Below are 19,335 nucleotides of genomic sequence, written 5' to 3'. Positions count from 1 at the left end.
TCAGACCCTAAAAATTAACATAAACTTAAACTTTCTCATAGTCAACAAAATAGTGGCTGGGTGCCGATTTTATTAGATAAGTTGGTTACAGCATTTTAATTATCATTTTACGTCTATCTAGGTGTAGCTGAAATTCAAAATGCACATCAAAGTAAAACTATATCACAACTCAATGCCATACTAAATGTACTTGGCCTCTGCAGTAAAATTCTAGTCAGACTTCATTTTAACTCCCTTCTCATTCATGGCCCAAGTGGCTTTTGACAGAAACGCAGGACTTAGTGCTGACCATCACACAACATACCACTTTCTTTTTTTTATAACCTCTACAAAATTTAAAGGGGATACAGTGGCGTTAGCCCTGTGGAACAGATCTTGCTTGATTACCTCAATAACACTGGCCCAGTATCTGTCCAGCAGAACCCATTGTGAACTAGTACAAGGTGCACAGCCCTTCACTGACTACAGGCAAGTGTTACAGCAGCCTAGCCATAAGTAAGGGGAGTTGACATCATAGTACAAAATACAGTATAAAAGCGTTATTTAACATTCCACACTGAAGATTACGGATGCCTTCAAACAATCGTTTGGATGTTAGCCACTTAAACAAATACATCACTAAGGTAAACAATATAAACATACCAAAACCTTGTATGGTTAAATACAATTTCCATGGTACAAAAATCAAAGCCTGGAGATGTTTGTACAGATTGCTTTTTACACAATGTCTTAAATTGCCAAATATTTACAACATTAAAGAGGAAATACATTTTGATGCAGAGTAAAATTATCTGAAATGATTAATATAAAACCTCAATCTATCTACGTGAGGCACTCCTGAAGCAAGTGGCATTAGCCATGAGGTCCTTTGGTACAAGGCCCATTGCTTGAAGAACCACAGTAGCTGCTGTGGCTTTAGCATGCTTCTTATTAGGGCTGGCAAAGCTGGGCTGGTAAGCGCTTCCATTTATCAATACCTATTCAAGAAAAACATACAATTGGGCTGGTAAGGGCTTCCATTTCTCAATACCTATTCAAGAAAAACATACAATAAGAACAGCATCAAACTTTAATATCTATTAGCTTTGTAATTTTTTCACTAAATGCTAGAAAGATAATTTACAAAAATATAAAACCCATACCATGTAAGTCAAATAAATCTCAACCCTAAAAGAAGCAAATCATTTGGGAAAAGGGACTTGACTGCAAATTAAGAGCAGGTGTCCAAATTGAAGCGCGGGGGGCGGGGGGGGGGCACGGCGGGAGGGAAGCCTGATAAAAACAATTATTTCCCCACATTCCACTAGAAAAGGTCAACAAATTGTTCACCAGATTTTGCCCACATCTTTCCCGCCAACATTTAAAAAATAATAGGATATTAACAGGTCACATTAAAGCATATACACATATACACACTCCCAACCCACAAACAATACATTAATCCTGTGATCATATAATGCTTATCCCTCACCCTCTAACATCAAGTTATCAAATTAACAAATGTATACAATTAATGCAGAAATTCATATTTACCCTAAAGAGAAAATGTTTGCGATGATCAGGGCCACTATCATGGACCAAGAGAAATTCAGGTGGTTGCCACCTTCTCTTATTACAGATTTCCATCAAGGCAGACACAGGATGTTTGCCTGCAGAGAAAAAAATAACCAGTTATAATTATCTCCACATCTGAGGCAACAAACTTGAATTCAAGGGGAAGGTGGAACAAGAAGAAATTCAAAACTGTACTCTCACCTGACAGATCTTTCATTGCGGCAGAGAAGTTTCCAGACCTCTTTTGTGCTCTTTCTCCTACTGCAACAAGACCTTAAAAAAAAACAATGATCACTGAATAAATTTCAAAGCATTAAAATTACAATATAGCAAAACAACTACTCCCTCTATAGGAAACTGAACCTCAATCCAGGCCCTCAAATAGAAGTCAACACCCACCCACTACCCTTGATCTTGACTTCTATTTTGTTGTTTCAATACGTAAATCTATACATTGTCTTCATTTATCTTAGTACTGGAAATTGTACAAAATTAAAATTTTCAGAAAAGTTAATGTGAATACATAAATTGCTATAATTATCAACAACTCCAGACCTGTTTCTTCCTAAGTTTAAAAAGTAGTGGCTCTTTGCAAATGATTTCTAAAGGTTTCTCATCCCTTGAAAAATGATGCTCAGTTTAAGTATGCTCCCCAGAAGTCGAGGATTTTAGGCCAAAAAAAAGTGAGAAAGGCTCTCATGGATAAATGGGTCCATTTCTTTTTCCAGCTAACAAGCCCTTTCTGACTTCAAACATGAGATGTACTCAAAAGACCAACAGCCTCAGCCTCACTTTCCAAAAGGGGTTTATTTAGCTACGTTCCTAACTAAAATCAATGCTTTCCATTTAAATCCTAGGGGGAATTTTTCAACCAGTTCTTTGCCAATTCTGCCACTATGCTTTCCCAAACCCAGGCCACACTGCACAATTCCAAAGGAACTATTCCCTGGAATTATGCAATGCACCCACAGATGTTGTCTTCTCATAAACCACCTTTTATGACACACAGAATCTATGCAACTTGTATAAGCAGTATAATGTCAATGTGACAATAAGTACAATGTCGTTTTCTAATTTAAAGTTTGCATTAATGCTGCATTAGTGGATGATTGTGTTATTTCCGAGTATCACTATTACAATAAATTCTCTCCAATTTGGAATAAAATGGCAACATACTATTCTTGGTAGATGACAATGTAGAAATTCTGATACAAAACATTTTTTAAAATACATAATTTGGTCAGAGCTAGTTGGTTTCCAAATTCATTAGGACAGTAATTTAACTGAATTAACTTCAACTTAACTTTCTGATTACAAAGATAAGGAAAATAAATTAGTTTTAAATTTTCCAGTTTTTAAAAATCAGCTTTAAACAAGCTATTGAAATCACATTTAGCTGGCAGCCCCATGTGATTCTACAATAGACATTATTCCAAGGGAAGAAATGCAATGTGAAGAGGTAATACTGCTGTCAGCAGTGGGTCTACTCTCCAGTCCCAACCCAACAGAACTCAATTACTGAGCTTGAAAAAAGGGATGTGCAAAAGGGGTTTAGAAAGTGAAGACTAAACAGAACTCTCTAATAGGAAAATGAGAATATGTGGGATAAAGATCTTTGAAAGAAAAAATAAATCCTAGAAACAAAAACAAGCACATGTTCCCTGTCAAGAGAAAACAAAATGGAAATTCTATCTAAATATGAAATCTAATTAAAAACTTAATCATATATTGCACATAACAAAGGTTGTCGCCTTTTACGCTCAAATTAGTGTCTCCATCTATATATAAAGCTTCTGAAAATGGGTTAAACATTTTTTTCCTAACAAAAAGCTATATATACTGTAAGAAGTGCCTCCAGTTCAGGATCACTGGCATCAGAAGAATTTATGATAGTAAAGAAATCCTAAATGTTAGAGGAGGTATAATAAACATTCTAAAAAAACTTACCTTTTCGATCTGTCTTAAAATCAACTAGAATAGGTTCCTTATTTCCTTCTTTGTTTTTTCCTAATCCTTCTCCTTCTTTCCAGCCCATTTTTCTCATCAAAACGGCTCCCATTCCTCCAGTTACTGGGGCTGCTCTTAAGAACTGATCCTATCCAAAGAAAGAAAGGTAAAATATCCCCATTTTATAGTTAGAATTTGACTACAAACTCAGTGCAACTTTTTAAAGAAAGAAAGCTTATTTTTACTTCTAGATCTGTTATAGTTACAGAAATTAAATGCTTCTATACTTATATACATACTGTAGTGTGTATGTTCTAATTATTTTCACATAAACATAACAGTATTTTCAAAGTCAAATAAGTCAAATAGCAGGTTTTACGGTGGCCCTTGTGCCCCCCTCCAAAAAAAAATTAGAACACTCCTGTTTTCGTCCACTATTTAGGTTCACTGGTATCTCTTCTTAGCTTGCAAAATAAAAAGAAGGCAATGTTAAAACAGTCAATAATATTAATTGTCCCAGGTGTACCTAGTTAATGAATAAAGCCTAGAAATCATTTAGAAATAGTCTGGACACTGAAGAAGCATACTGTTATCATCCAAAGTTTTTTCCCCCCATTCTACCATAAATCAAGTATAAATTTTTTACTTAGAAAATCCCTATGAAGCAAAAAGATAACACATAAAATACCCTGTAATTATACCAAACTGAATTTTGAATTCTTTTAAAACCTAACTTGATGTTAAAAAGACTTTTAAAAAACTCCTTAAACGTTTACATACCTAGGCCTCGGTAGCAGCAGTGTTGTGAATAGTAGGGCTGGCACTGACCGGGGCAAGAAGACAGCTACAAGGATTTGGCCCTGAAACAAGTTTCCATACAGAGGGGTGAAAGTTCACAGGTTATTCTGTGAACAGTCATCTCTCTTGTATCCAACCCACTGAACCATAATTTCCATCAAAGCAGCAAACCACTTAATGTCGTAAGATGCACAACTATATACATTAGCATGGTCAACAGTTATTTTCATACGTTAAGAACTATGTGATGCCTCTTTTTAAAGGGCATCCATGTACATGTAACAAACCACTGAATTCTGTTGATCTTTATGTCCATTTTTTTTAAATTTATAACATACATATCCAAATCATGTTTTATTTCCCCTTGTTATTAAACAGTCTAGATTTACATTCTCTAGCAAATGTAAGCAAAAGTCATTAACTTATCAACAGAGGCAGTCAAAACTTTTGGTAGCTCTAGAAATAGTATACATTAATCTCCTCTACTGATAAGTTAATACTGAATTTTTAAATCTTGGTTTTTACACCATAGTAAAACTGTGTACTGTTATTGTTTCCCAGCTTTTTAATTATCTGCTGGGGAGAAAACATGCCAATGAAGTGTGACTAGACATTAAGTTCAACATGGTACTCTGATGGAAGGAGGCAGCTGTGGAGGTAAAAACATACCCCTGGTTCAGTTCCTTACTTGGTGCAGGCCATGCAGTGTTGGTGGACAGAGAAAAGTTAGCTGATGCTTGGATACCAACTGCCTTGTTGCTACACACCTAAAATTACTTTTACTTACTTCCAGGTTCATCCGCCCCTCTTTTCCAGGAAACACTCCTAAAAAAAAGGGCAACTGTGCAGAGTATAATACAAATCCCCAATAACGCAGGTTTCCGATTTTGTTTCCATTCTCTAATATCTTCAAATCTTTACACCAGTGTGTATACAGTTCAACAAAAAGCTAATTAATGAGACTACAAAAGTAAACAATATTCATCACGTCATGTCCAAATCATTTCATTCCAGAAAATAAAGCTTCTTTCAAATCAACAACCATTTAAATTTTTTTTTTACTAATAATAAAGTCTCATACTTTTTCATCTAAGAATACACTGCAGCAAAGTAAAAAAGAATATGGAGAATGTTGGCATTCCATGTACTCTTTAATATTAAAAGAGGGTGCTGGCCTACAGCAAGGCAAGAAAACACCAAATGAACATTCTGAAAAAGTTTTCTAAATGAAACAAGTAGACAGTTTGTGATACTTGACAGTGAAGATGAATGTTAAATTTCTAGCTGCCTAATGACTTTTTCCATGTTTTTGCTCATTTTTATAAATAAAATGTTCCTGGCCTTAACTGACATTAGCAGCATATATTGTTCAGTAACATACAAATGGAACTGAAAACACTGCTTTCTTCTATAATTATTTAAAAATTTGGTCTGATGAATGAACACATCTTTCTCTTGTGATAACTTATCAAAAATGACTTATGTCTACATTTTAAATGATGTAAATTATTTAAAATCTGCCAACTGTCTACAAGACTGGAAATCAAAAAAAATTAAGGGAAAGTTTACAGGGAACCAATTTAATCATTTTGTAAGAGTTATGTTAAAGCGATGACGTTTAGAAGTCTGTAGCATTATATATGGATCCGAACTTCACTGTACAAATGAAGACCAACTTTGCAATGGAATCACATTCTGAAGTTTCTACCTAGTAATGTACATGACTATTTAATTATTATGTGCTAAACACCCACATAAACTTCAAGTCTAACTTTCTGAAATATGGAGTACTCAACTTCAACATTAAATAGTATTAAAGAACTAAAATTGTTAAAGAAATAGATGTACATTTATAATTATTCCCAATGAGATGAAAGCCATTTTTCAAGCACTACATGAATCACTTTGGTATCTTAAATACTGTAATATAATTAGTCCAAAACTAATTCAAGCTTAAAAATATTTTGCTAGATTTTCATCTTTTTTCCAACATCAACCCTAGTAAACTAAGTTGTAATTTTTTTAACCAACTTGATTGTGTACTCACTATATACATATTGGTGCAACTATTCCCCCCTCCCCCAAAAAGGGGGGCAGGCAAAGTAAGGATATGCTTTACATTAATTTGTTAATAAGAAGATCACCAGAGATAATGCTATCAAAATTGAAAAAAAAAGTTATGAGATTAAAAGGTCCAAAGCAACAAAAAATATGACTTTTCAGAAATTCAGCTCACTCACTGGCACTCTCAGCAGTTTTCTATAGGTACCCATCCCATTACTGATCACCACCCTGCGAGGCAGGAAGAAGGCACTTGCAGACTGAAATTCCAAGTAATTACTTGCCACAATCACAAAAGGAGTCAGGAGTACAGCAGGATAAAGAAACCTTCCCAATCCATTAGACCACACAGCCTCCCAGTTTCAGCACTGCTATGCTGCCAGTACTCCTGAAACAAATTTCCCCATCACCCATCCAACCAAGCCACTCCCTTCACCAGAATACATTTTCTTCAGAAAGCCCTCTGTAACCACCTAAGACTCCCCCAACAACGAGGCAGCCGTAGGTGGAGTGCACACGTCTCACTGCAGGAGGAATCTGAAACCAGGAGCACCTACATCTTCACAGCACGAGGCGTCCGTCCTCTCCCTTGAATTTAGGTCTTACATATCCTGTTTTTTCACGAGATCAGCGGTTCTCAAATTGAACCTGTGGATCACCAGAGGCCACCAGGGCCTAAATGGTGGTCCACAGATAGTATTCGCCATCCCCGTCCCACCCGATTCCCCACCCTTCAGCACTGCCCACCCAACACTTCAGCCATCCTCCCCCAGCTTTCCAGACCCCTGGCAAGATCACCACATGCAGCACTAACACTGGGGCCTCCCAACCACGTGCTGTAACCAACAGCTGACAACCATGGGGACCTGGGGCTGGAGATCACAACAGGAATGAGGACTAGGGGCCAAGGGAGCTTACAGGAGGGCGCAGGCACTAAGGAAGAGGGGAAGAAGGGCACAGGAATAGAGGAACGGAAAATCAGGTGGCAGAAGGCTCTTGGGGGCAGTGCACCAAAAATAAACCTGTAATAAAGTATCCCATGATGAGAAAAAATCTGAGAACCACTGCTTTGAAATCATTAGATTGGTTGTCCAACAGGAACTGTGGAATATTCTGAACAGCACCTGATATACACTGTTAGCATTCAAAACACAGTTTAAAAAACCACCCCCACAAAACCCAGGAGCAGCAGGATATAAATTAAGTGGCTCTTGAGCCATATTTATACATTAGCCATTGTCTCATCAATCGATCCATCTTCAGTGTCCATCCTGGAGGATATATATACACATAGCAAATTTACCATGAAATTGGTTAGATTCACTGGCCTCTTTCTGCACTTTTAATAAAACATTTTCTTAAAAATTTTAACTTTGTACGTGGACACTTTTGTATGTGCATATGTTGTGTACCTTTTTAATCCAGGCCTGGGCACCAGTATTGGCCAACTGTTCTTGTGTCAGAACCTGTACTCCCGTACTTCCTGTGAACTGGCCAGGAATAGAGTTCAGCTGAGCCCAGGCATCAATCTGAAGAAAAGAAGAGGCCTCAATTAAGTAAAATTACTTCTCTAGTTAAAGTGCTACTGGTATTAATTTAATTCCCTAAATGAAATGGTTTACTTAGTTCCAGAAAAGGCTTAATAACAAACTTAAATATTCAACTTTTCAAAAACAATATACTGAATTTGTACATCTTTAAAATTGTTTTCCTAAACATTCCAAAGCAGCAGTTCAGTAACTGTTCAGTGGATCCCACTGATAAAATTTGAGATATCTCTAACAACTAAAAAGCACAGCTGACACTCATTCTTCAAAGTGTCACACGGATACATGAAAAATATAGAAAACCACTCATATGGCAAAGGATCCTTGCCCTCCTGCTTACATATCTCATAAGCGCATGCTAATTTGACAACCTCAATTTTTAATTACTTTCTTTGAAGTGTTACAAATCGAGAATAAATTCAAGATACATAGTTAGAGAATAATAAACAGGAAATTGTTCAAACACTGTGATAACTAAAGAATTAGCTGTCATTCATTCAAAGTATATTTACTGAACACCCGGTATTGTCAGTCAATTTATTTTCTCTCTGAACATGTACTTACTGCTTCCATATATTTACCATAGAAAAGCAGCCTATGGAGCCGCTGTCCACTGTTAAAAAAAGCACAGACTCTGGATTCAGACTGTCTGGGTTTGGATCCCAGTTCCCTACTTAACTAGTTTTGTGACCTTGGGCCTCATTTAGCCACTCTTTACCTGTCTTCTCAGATGGAAAGTGGAAACTCAATACACCTCACAGGGCTATTATGGGCACTTAGCTATTTTTATACATTAGATTATAAATTCTATGAGGGCAGATAATTTTTTCTATTTTTATTCTCTCAAGAAACAGCTCCTGCCCCACAGTACACAACATATACTGAATGATCAAGCCCCAAATCACTTTAAGTGAGCTTGCTAGATAAATGATCATGTAGACATTAAAACTGCTACATACCCGTTCCTGAGCACGATTTAACATGCTCATAGCTTCAAGGTCAAATGCATTCTCGCTGAGTCTTTTCTGAGCAAGTGCCCGCTCACTCATTGCTGTAGAGATGTCCACAGGCTAAGAAAGAAAATACAGATAATTATCTCAAATAACAACAGACCCCCTAAATTCTGAAAAATGCTCATATCTTTAGTTGCTTCATGTCAAAAACAAAATAAGTTTTATAGATTATTTGTAAAGTAGGGAGAAGAAACTAACCTTGAAAAACAGACAAGGATTGTTTAAGGTAAATTACAAAGTATCAGGCAGCAGTTGAACTCAACCTAAAATCCGACTTCTTTCTACTACATCAAATTACAATCATAGAAAGTTCCATGAAGAACTTAATCTCTGGCCTTCACTAACAAAACAGTCATTTATAATAAATGCGAATTTTTGAACAATTAATTTTGTAACTCATTAGCATTTTTCATTTTACCCTACTTCTCAGCATAACCCTCAAAAGCAATAAGCAAGGTTCTTAAATAAGCAGAAAACCACTATCACATCAGTGATCGTTCCTTCACTCGTCTGTCTGCACATGTTTTCACCTACTTGCAGTTGTTCATATAGTTTGGTCTTAGGAACTCGGTTTCTTCAAAGAATATATTTACTATATAAGTAAGTGGATCTTTTGTTTTCAGTTTATGTACATTTATTGTGGAAGTTAAAATATTTCTGTGGGGTACATAATTAATTGAAGCACTTAAAATACGTTTGAAATGTCTTAGGTCCTCCTTTTCAAAGCTCATATTCTACTTGTAAAAAGCTTAAGCTAAGCAGATGGGACTTAACTTTTTAAGAAGTATCATAATGTCCAAGAAATTTTTAAGGATGATCTTTAGAGCAAATACCATATTTGCCAAATTTGTGGAGGGCTCAACCAGAGAAAGAAAAATTTGATGTTTTTGGTTCTAACATTAAGAGGTTAGGTTGATTGATGTGTGTCAACTCACCAATTCTTAATACTTGTTTTTCTTCTAACACTACTTAACCCATTAATATTTTCTAGTATTTCACCCAAGAAAATTCATTTTTGGAAAACGCTTATCTGACATGAAGTATTCCTAAATTCACTTACAAAGAATGACTAGTAAGTACTGCATGGATGTGACAAATACAAGGAAGTCAGTAAAATAACACAGGTTTTTTTAAAAAGCTAAACTAAGGTTACCTGTAATTTGACTGTGTAGTTGAGTATGAAATACTTCTTTTAAAAATAAGACCTATATAGTTGAGAAGGGTGTATGACTTTGAGAGAATAATTATACCTCATGCATAAAGATTAGTAATCTTCCTTTTTCCTATCTTCAGAACCCCTTAATCACTCCATCATTCTTAGTTATCTTGCTGAATCACCTAGTAAGATTCCTTTAGCAAAACTCAATTTTTCCTCCACAAGGTACCAGAAAGTACAGATTTCTATATATTTGCCTTCTTAAAATGAAAGCAGAATTAATCTGAATTCATTCTGTAACTGTTTATTAGACTGCTTACATATCTCATTTATGAAAGGTCCTAATTTCTTAGTCAACTTAGAAAATTATCCACACTAATTAGAATATTTCTGGGGCTATATAAGCAAAGCCAGATTGAAACACTAGAAAATTTAGTAGGTTCACTTTTCACTTCTATTACAATTGTGATCACCTGCTGGGACTTTAAGTGGGAACCCAGATATCTTAGTTCAAAATGTACATTCCTTTGGCCTTAGATGTTAAGATCATCGAAGTAATTTTTGAAAGCCCACTAAATATATCTCAAGTACTGTTCTTTAACCTTGCCAGAATTACTCCAGGTTTCATACCCATCTACAAATCTAAGTGTTAGGGTATTCAAGTATAAAATAATAGGTTTTTATTCTAAAAAGTCAAAACACAGAGGAGATACTGAGGAAAATGCACCTACCCATTACCACCCCAAGCTCCGATCCCCCAATTTCCATCTGTAAATTAGCCATAAAAATGTAAAGATGGCTCCGAAAACTCCCAACTTTTCTAGAATAAAATTACTTCTTCCCAACTGGAAAGCAAATTAACATACCTATCTGTGAATTCTTCCTTCTGAAGACATTTTTATATCTTCATACTTTTTTCTCTTTTAACCTTTATTAAGTAAGTAGGTAACCTAAATACCCCATCATCATCCTCAGGATGAAACTTCATTCAAATCTCAGTAATATTATACGTTAAATTCACATCTCACTTTGAAAGGAATTTTTATTTATTTATTTAAATAGTATTTATTTAATATATCAACATTGGGATTTAATGTAAATTTACTTTAGATAAAATTACAACTAGTTTTTTCCTAATACAACTTCATTTATTCTTCAACAGGCTTACCAAATGAGCTGTAAGTTCATGTCAAAACTTTATTAACAAATAGTAATTTGACTATTAATTTCATATTCATACTTTTTAATGTGGAAAAATATACTCAAAGTATAATCAATCAGGATTATCTTAATCTCTTAAGGATTCTCAAGAGTTTGTATCAAAAAGCATATTTCCATTCAAGGTAACTCAGGATATGCAATAAAAAGCCCCAAAGCAGTAATATTCAAAGACTACACCAAATGTTATGCATCAGTATTAAAACACTCATAAAATATCACAGCTACCCTTTAGAACAGCACTGTCCAACAGAATTTTCTACAGTGAAAGCTAATGAGCACTTGAAATGTGTCTAGTGCAATTAAAGAACTGATTTTTCAGTGGTTCACTTAATGACTACTGTATTGGACTGTATACCATTTGTGCATATATAGTATATAGTAAACTATACAGTGTAGCAGGGCTTTAGAGTCTTAATCATCTTTTAATGTTGCTCAAAAACAGTAATGTGTAAAAGGTACCAAAATGATGCTAAAAGTTTTAGAATGCTAAAAACTGGGGGGAAAATTATCTTAAACTGTACAGAATACTGTTATCAAACTATCATCAAGCCTTATTTATTTCCACTAATACAAGACAGACTTTCTATGTAATGTGTAGTAATACTCTAAGTATTATAATGGGGGGAAATGTTTAATTTCCTTCTCCCTAGGACTTGTTCTAAAAGGTGAAATCCACATAAAAGACTATCCTCAATTATAATTCCACTTCTCACATTAATAAAAACCTGTCCAAGTTATTTCAGCCCTCTACATCAGTAACACAGCAGATTACTACTTCTATAACCTAAAAAGTTGTCAGGACTAATGAAACACATATAATTGACACCATGTAACATGCATTTCATGGCCTAAGTTGTAACTGTGTACCTTCTATATCTTCATTTAAAAAACCCTTCTAAGTCAATTTACCTCCCCCCTTTGTTAACCCAACTGTTTATATAAATAGAACAATTATCTTAAGTATTTCCTATAAAGTCAATGAAAGTATATAAAAGAACTAAAGACATTAGAAGGTGGTCAGTCAGGTAAGGAAAAAATAATCCCTGTAATAGGCAAATTATTTTCTACAGAGGTAACTGCAGGTATCTCAAATTAAAAGATGGTAAAAAAGGAAATTTTTAATTGTAAGAAAATAGAATTAAAGAAAAAGCACCTAACCTGCATACAAAACATGATTTTAAAATATTTAGCTAAAATTAATAAAATACAAAGAGGTTCACGTAGAAAATGAAAACTACAGAAACAAAAGCCACACTAAATACACACTACGTAAAGTTGTTACGTAAAGTACGTAACAACGTAAAGTTGTTACGTGGCTTGGTTTTAAAAACTGATTTATGAACCTTTTCATTATTTCACATAAAATTCCTTAGTGCAACTCTTAACTTGTACATTTAATCCAAATGAATCATAATAAGAAACAGATAAATCATTAAATGGTAAAGAAATTCCATGTTAATCACCTAAGAGAATCTAAGGAGAGAAGAATGAACAACAAAGCTGTACTTAACACATGCTAGCACTGCCAGGACCTAGTTTTATTTTCAATTAAAATTTTCGTCTTACCACAAGAACTCAGCTTTCCTAAACTTCAAAAATTTAGAGCTTCTAAATATAAGGGAATTTTAGCTCCACTGGACAGGGAAATATTCTTCAATAGTAACAAATCAAGCACAGTTGCCAGAGACAAAAACTGTCCTAACATGTAAACAATCACTAGAATTAATGACAAGCTACCTCTGGACATTTATGATAAATAGTTAACCCAAGGAAATTTTACGTCAGAGACTACATTTATATCTTCTACCCAATAAGTCTTTGCTAACTTTATTACCAAGAATTAATGCCCCCGAGGACAATTTTTAAAATGTTTTCCAACACTTTTGATTTCATTTATAAATCAAATTGACACAAATATGATCAAGGTTCTGCAGCCACTCCTTACTGAGGATGATGCTGGTTGGCTTCTGGGTAGGAAGACGATGCTATGGCAGTAGGGCACACAGTCTGATGAGTTGATATTCCGTAAGATATGGATTTATGCTGATCCATCCACGTTTATCCACTCATACTTATGTCAAAGAGCACTCATGTGCAAAACAATTGGGGGGATTAAGGATCATAGCAACAAAGCTGAGATCAAATCTGTGATCTTTGCCTAAATGTTTCATGCTCAAAACTAAAGAACCGCAAATTCCGTTTACATTTATTAAAATGAAAAAGACTAACAGGTAAAAAAAATTAAAAGTACTATTCAGTTAAAATGTTGACCATTTTAGAAGAACTTTCCTTTTCTCTATAAATTCTTTATTTCAACCCCTGACAGGGAATCAAGAGTCAATGCTCACATAAAATGTCACCAATAGTATTCTACAAACATTGGAATATAGAACATTAATCTTACAAATATATTTATAAGATACAGCTAAATAAATGGAACTAAACATTTTATATTATGAACATTTCCTCTAGGTGTTTCATATTACTGCTAGGTAAAAGCACGAAGACCTGAAAGCAAGAGCAAAATTCTGTCCCTTCCTAAAATTTTGGGATTGTTTTATTTGAAATTATAGTTAACATATATTTTTTTTAGTCTAATCATCTAAGAAACTAGCTTAGAGTTCTGATATCAAATAGCTGTATATATCCTCCCCACAGGAGAAATCTGCTTCATGAACAAAACTTTTTTTCCCCTCCTGCTTTAATAAAAGGCTCCTTTACTTATTATAAAATCTGAATACCCACCTACTCCCCCGTAGGATTTCTCTGGAATAATTCCCCCCAACTTTTCATTCAAATCTGACAACCACTGTTGATGACAGACAATGTAAGGCACCACGGTTTTAGTGTTAAAGCTGAAAATGGCTAAATACTGAAATATATATATTTACACATAAGCTCTCAATCAATAAGAACCATAATCACCAGGATTCACTAAGCACTCTCCCGATGTTCAACTGAAGTCAAAATAGTTATGGTCACTTATCTTCCCAGGAAAATCCCTTGGAATTTTGCAATATTTATAGGGCTTCACTCTGTTGGAAAATTTTTCTCACATAAATAATTCCCTTATGTTTTTTTTCTGTTAATTGCTTAATCTTCAAGCAATTACTAAAAGCGTATGTATCAGAATTTCTAAGTCCTCTCACCATGGTTTATATTCAGCCTCTACAAGATTTAAGTCAGTTACAAATGTCAGTTAACCTTTCCCTCTTGAAATGTGCAGGTAGCTTGATTTGGGAATTAGCAACTGAGCTACTCAACTGGCTTCTCTAAAAACTGTCCCAACAAGCTATCTATCCTCTCCCTCACTGGTGATGGTATAACTTGCTTCAATTGTTGACCCCCATGTAAATATAGATCATCAACAGTGACTGTAAGTTGCACTGGCTAGTTATGTCCAGCTTCATTGTATATAACTTGCTCTCTTTTCAAATGCCACAGGTAAAAAGAAAACCGCAGTGAAAATGTCACCTGTGAATAGCCCAGGGGAAAAAAAATACTATCAAAGTTTCTGATTTGGGTTCTGTTCACTTTTAACTTTATAAACAGAATTCGTTTATTTGTATTATCAGAGGTGTTTATTGGACGACGATGATATGGCCAATAAAGTGAACCTGTATGTGAAGAGTACAGGTCTCTCTGACCCACATATCCCAGAACTGCAAGGAAAGGAGCTGGGGAAGAATTCCTACATTGTAAGGGCATCAGATATCTAATCCAGTCCTTGGACAAATGTCTGGGCTTTGGAAACGAAGGGCAAGAGGTGATGACTAGTCTATGGTATCATTTAAAACTCCCACCCCCCTAGTAAGTCTCCACCCTCCCAGATCCCCCAAGCGTGATTTTGCACAACAAGTTAAATAAAAGTAAACTGTTTATTAAAAGATACAGCAAAGGTACAGATACAGAGATACATACAAAGATACAGATATATATATATATATATTTACATATATATACAGTCTTGCTGTTTTCATGTGCACTATATTTAGCAGCACATTATTTAATCAGGCGGCATTTTAATGGGGCTGTTTTGACACTTGGCATTATTACCGCGTCATTTTGACAAGATACAACTATAGCCTCCTGGAAATTTCAAGGTGTGAATTCCACTTCTCCACTTTTAATAGTAGCAAAAAGGGGAAGGAGAAGGGAAATGGAGTACCAAGGCTGAACATTAGGTTAAACACAAGAATCCAAAGGGCCAAGGTAGCATAGGGAAGGGAAAATAATTAAAATTAAAGGCTATCTGACAAACAACCCAGAGAAATAGAAACCATTATTTAAGGGCAATGGGCTATGTATCCAAGATGCTCACATCAGCCTACAACGCCTTTTCCAATCCAGTTCTTGTGTTGAACCTGAGGATCTGCCTCTCTCTGCTCAATCCCTCCACCCAATAAATTTGCTACCACCAAAATCTAGAGCTATAGAGCCTTGAAGCAAAACGGGAAGCTAAATAGTTGTACCTTGGGCTACCTTCCCACAAGTGCAAGGAGGGCCCAATGTTGGGTAGGGATGTGATAACACTGTTCTCTGCAATTCGATGCTTTTCACTTTGTGGCTTGGTTCCACAAAGTGAATTGCATCGAGTTACTGTCAAATGAGAAGCTGCGGGTTGTTTCATCTGTCGTCTAACCCGGCCCTGCCGTTTAACCCGGCCCTAAGAAGAGTGAAACAGAATCCAAATCAGATATAAAATAACAATAAAATGCAGATTCAGGTATATAAAAGGAAAAAAATACATAATATTCCTTTTACTTACCTCAGAGGGCAAACTGCTGCTGAAAACATTATCATCATCTTTGTTTTCTTCACCATTTTTCTCTACAGGAACCCATTCTCCATAAACACTATCTGCTTCTTTTTTCCGATGTTGAGATCCAGATGACACAGGGAATTCTTTTGTTAATGTTACCTGGCTTTTTGGTGGAGTTGGCTTTGCTGCAGCAATCTAAAAAATAATGTTTTGCTTAATTAAAACTCAACAGATGTTCAACATAATCTGAAAATGACTTTGTTCATTATTTCACACAGTATTTAACCTAAATTAAAAACTAAATTCCATTTGAATTTTACTTAAACAGTTCTACAAGTTGTGCTGTTTCACTAGTCTAGAAACACGAATACTCACATTCAGATTGAAAAAAATGGGTTTGGGTTCACTGAGTTTAAAAGGATGATGATAAAAAGGAGGTTCTTCTTCCTCTTCATCCGAAACATGAGGTTTATTCACTATTACATCATCATCTTCTTTACTCTGTGCAATCTGTTTGCATTTCTTAAAAAAGTAAAAACAAACAAAAGATAAACCTTACACTTTATGCAGAGTAACATGTAATTTCTTAAAAGAATCAAAACCACATAATATCAATTTTCAAAGGTAAAACAAGATTAATGATAGGTTACAGATATGTAACTTAGCTTACTGGTTAGTATTTAAACACACTCTAGCTGGTCAGTCAGTTAACAACATTTATTGAGCACCTACTATGTGCAGAGCACTGTACTGGGCACTGTCCAGGGAATACAAAAAAAATAAAGTAAAAGACATGGTCCCTGCTCTCAAGGAGCTTACAATCTAGTTCAATAGACGGAATACATACACATGAGATAATTGAGGAACGCTTTTACAGAGCAACACAATTAACAAGTGCAAACTGATATAATACAAACTGAGTACATAAGTGCTCAAAGAACAAAAGCTTAAGAGAACAGAATCAGGCAGAATCTGATAATCAAGGAATATTCCTCGCAGAGTTCTAAGCCAGATTTTCATAGTTACGAACAAGGATTAGCAGGGAAAGGAAAAGAAAGTCACCCTAGTCAGGTAGTGGTAAAGAGGTGAGAAAAAACTTATTAGAAGGGACAGAGGGCTGAAGATGAGGCTAAAATATATAGGGAAACACTAAGTGTTCACAAGGTTTTGGATAAGGAGCTTGGATTTGATAAGCAAGCAACAGAAGCCTTCACTAGGTCCTTAAACTTAAAAAAAAAATTGTAATAAATCTAAGTAAGGAAACAGATTAAGAAACTATATGATCCCCAAATGTATGGCTAAATAAAATCTCAAACACTTGCAACTGGGTTAGATGATAGCATGTCTTTCCTTAAATGTTTTGTAGGTTGAGTCTCTAAAGGAACAGAACTCAAGAATGGAATATAAGGCATGATGGGGAGGGTGCAATTGATGAGGTCTGACACATAAAGCAAAGTCAATTCCGCCTTGAGAAGCAAAGGAACCGACTCCATTACCTGGCTTTATAAAAAGGTCAGAGTAAATTTGGGTGGACATGTCTCTATACTAGCAGTAGAATCTGTCATATCCCTTATCAATTGAAAATATTTTAATAGGATAAAAAGCTCATATAGCCAAAAACACAGAATATACCAAGCTTGTAACCAAGGGGAACAGAATATATTGACAGTGGCAGGCTGGCATAAGGCTAGCCAATAACAAGTTTCAATATCTGAAACAATGTGGTATTTCTGGATCCTAGCAGCAATATTTCAGCGTCCTCCAAAAAAAAAATTTTTTAATAAAATAAAGCCAAAAGACAAAAAAAAAAAGCCTCAATTTAAAAGATCAAATTCTTAAAAACAAAAATAAGTGTGTTTAAAATATATATGTTACTGCCAAAACCCGAACCGCAGGAAGAACTGATAATGGCCGGCCATTATCACCAATGGCTGGTACCAAACAGCCAAAACCCGAAATGTTGATGCGAAAGAAGTTCCTTTCAGGCAATGGCCAGCTATTCTCATTAATTTCCAAGCTCCGGTGGCAAAAGATCATTTCTGAAGATTGTCTGTGTCTTTGCGTATATGCAGTACACTCGTGGCGATCAGTGAACACGTCGTGAATGGAAACGAAACTGTAGGCGAGCTTCTGCGTGTTGCTCACTCAACACCTCCTCCATTCAAACGAACCGTCCCACTCCTCAGTCAGTTTGGCTTCTAAAACTGGAAAGCAAAAGTAATGGGAAGTAACTTTTAGCTAGCGGAGCTTAGCCATCCCGGATAATGGCCTGCTAAATAGAGCTTCTGCCGCTGCCACGTCTGTATTTCGGGTTTTGGCCACTCGGTGCCAGCCATTATCAGTTCAGCCCACAATTCGGGTTTTGGCACGCTCCAGAGTCAACATCACTGGAATAATCCATTTAAGAATGACAAATTCTGTCTAGCTTACCTCAGTTAGTTCTTCTATAGTAGCTCCTCCTGATTTTTTAGCAACTTTCTCTTCTATTGAAGGTGGAGGTGCAGGCTTTAGGTTTGGCGGTAAAGGAACACCAGCCTTAGCACACATGGCAGCTGCATTAGCTTTGGCTATTTCAAGTAACTGAGCCTTATCTGCAAGAGGAATATATAAGAATCAGTTTTCCTAAAAGGCTGTACATTTTGTATTATCTAATGTTTCATATGCTAACAAAATTAAAGGCATCAATCTTCTGCCCTAACTTACAGCTGTGATGAAATCACTCTTTGGCTCAAAGTTTTAAAACAAATGCCCCATATTTAAAAAAGAATTAAGTCCACATTTAGGTTACCATTCAAACACTATACAAAATAGCTAGACTACACAACTATAATGATCACTCTGCCACACACATTAAGACACACACCTGCCCAAACCTACTTTATTTTCCACAACTATCACACCCCTTAAATTACTTTCCTTCTAATCTCGGACAACATTTTAAAGCACTCTTTGAGCCCAAGTTCAAAACTGCCACCTCTTCAAAGTAACAAGTCTTAAGTCAGAATTTAACATTCCTCTCCACCGTGCTCCCAAAGTACCTAATCTATACCAGTAATTACAGCAATCATCACATTCTACTCTTTTTGGTAGTTTTACTATTTGGTAAAAGAGACACATATGCATTTTATCTGTGTCTCTTGTACTAACTTGTAATCACTCCAGAAATTATATACTGTTTTTTGCTTTGAATAAAAAAAGAACTCAGAAACATTTGTTGAACTGAATGCATTCTCCCTTGCGGTTCTGTTAAGATCTTTTTCTTTAGACAACTCTGAC

At 35.5% G+C, this 19,335-nt stretch overlaps 1 protein-coding gene across 5 annotated transcripts in view; it reads right to left on the bottom strand.

Moving 5' to 3' along the window:
• Window positions 1–602: 602 nt before the first annotated feature.
• Window positions 603–19,335, bottom strand: part of SON (SON DNA and RNA binding protein) — a 30,867-nt gene continuing 12,134 nt past the window's right edge. The window contains exons 4-12 of one of the 5 annotated variants that reach the window (XM_012539500.3): window positions 18,490–18,650; window positions 16,435–16,581; window positions 16,066–16,254; window positions 8,867–8,977; window positions 7,773–7,889; window positions 3,502–3,649; window positions 1,756–1,827; window positions 1,534–1,649; window positions 603–977 (exon numbers count right to left, since the gene is read on the bottom strand). In XM_012539500.3, the coding sequence (XP_012394954.2) occupies window positions 819–977; window positions 1,534–1,649; window positions 1,756–1,827; window positions 3,502–3,649; window positions 7,773–7,889; window positions 8,867–8,977; window positions 16,066–16,254; window positions 16,435–16,581; window positions 18,490–18,650 (1,220 nt within the window). In that variant the 3' untranslated portion in view covers window positions 603–818. Of the gene's footprint in view, window positions 1,031–1,533; window positions 1,650–1,755; window positions 1,828–3,501; window positions 3,650–4,281; window positions 4,362–7,772; window positions 7,890–8,866; window positions 8,978–15,161; window positions 15,964–16,065; window positions 16,255–16,434; window positions 16,582–16,761; window positions 18,264–18,489; window positions 18,651–19,335 lie in introns of those variants that run through there. The other 4 variants (XM_012539501.3, XM_012539502.3, XM_012539503.3 and 1 more) reach the window with 4 other exon arrangements.

The sequence above is a fragment of the Orcinus orca genome, chromosome 5, assembly GCF_937001465.1.
Source record: "Orcinus orca chromosome 5, mOrcOrc1.1, whole genome shotgun sequence".
Taxonomy (NCBI): Eukaryota; Metazoa; Chordata; class Mammalia; order Artiodactyla; family Delphinidae; genus Orcinus; species Orcinus orca.
Note: the sequence above shows the minus strand (reverse complement) of the source record. Positions and strands in the feature narration are given on the sequence as shown.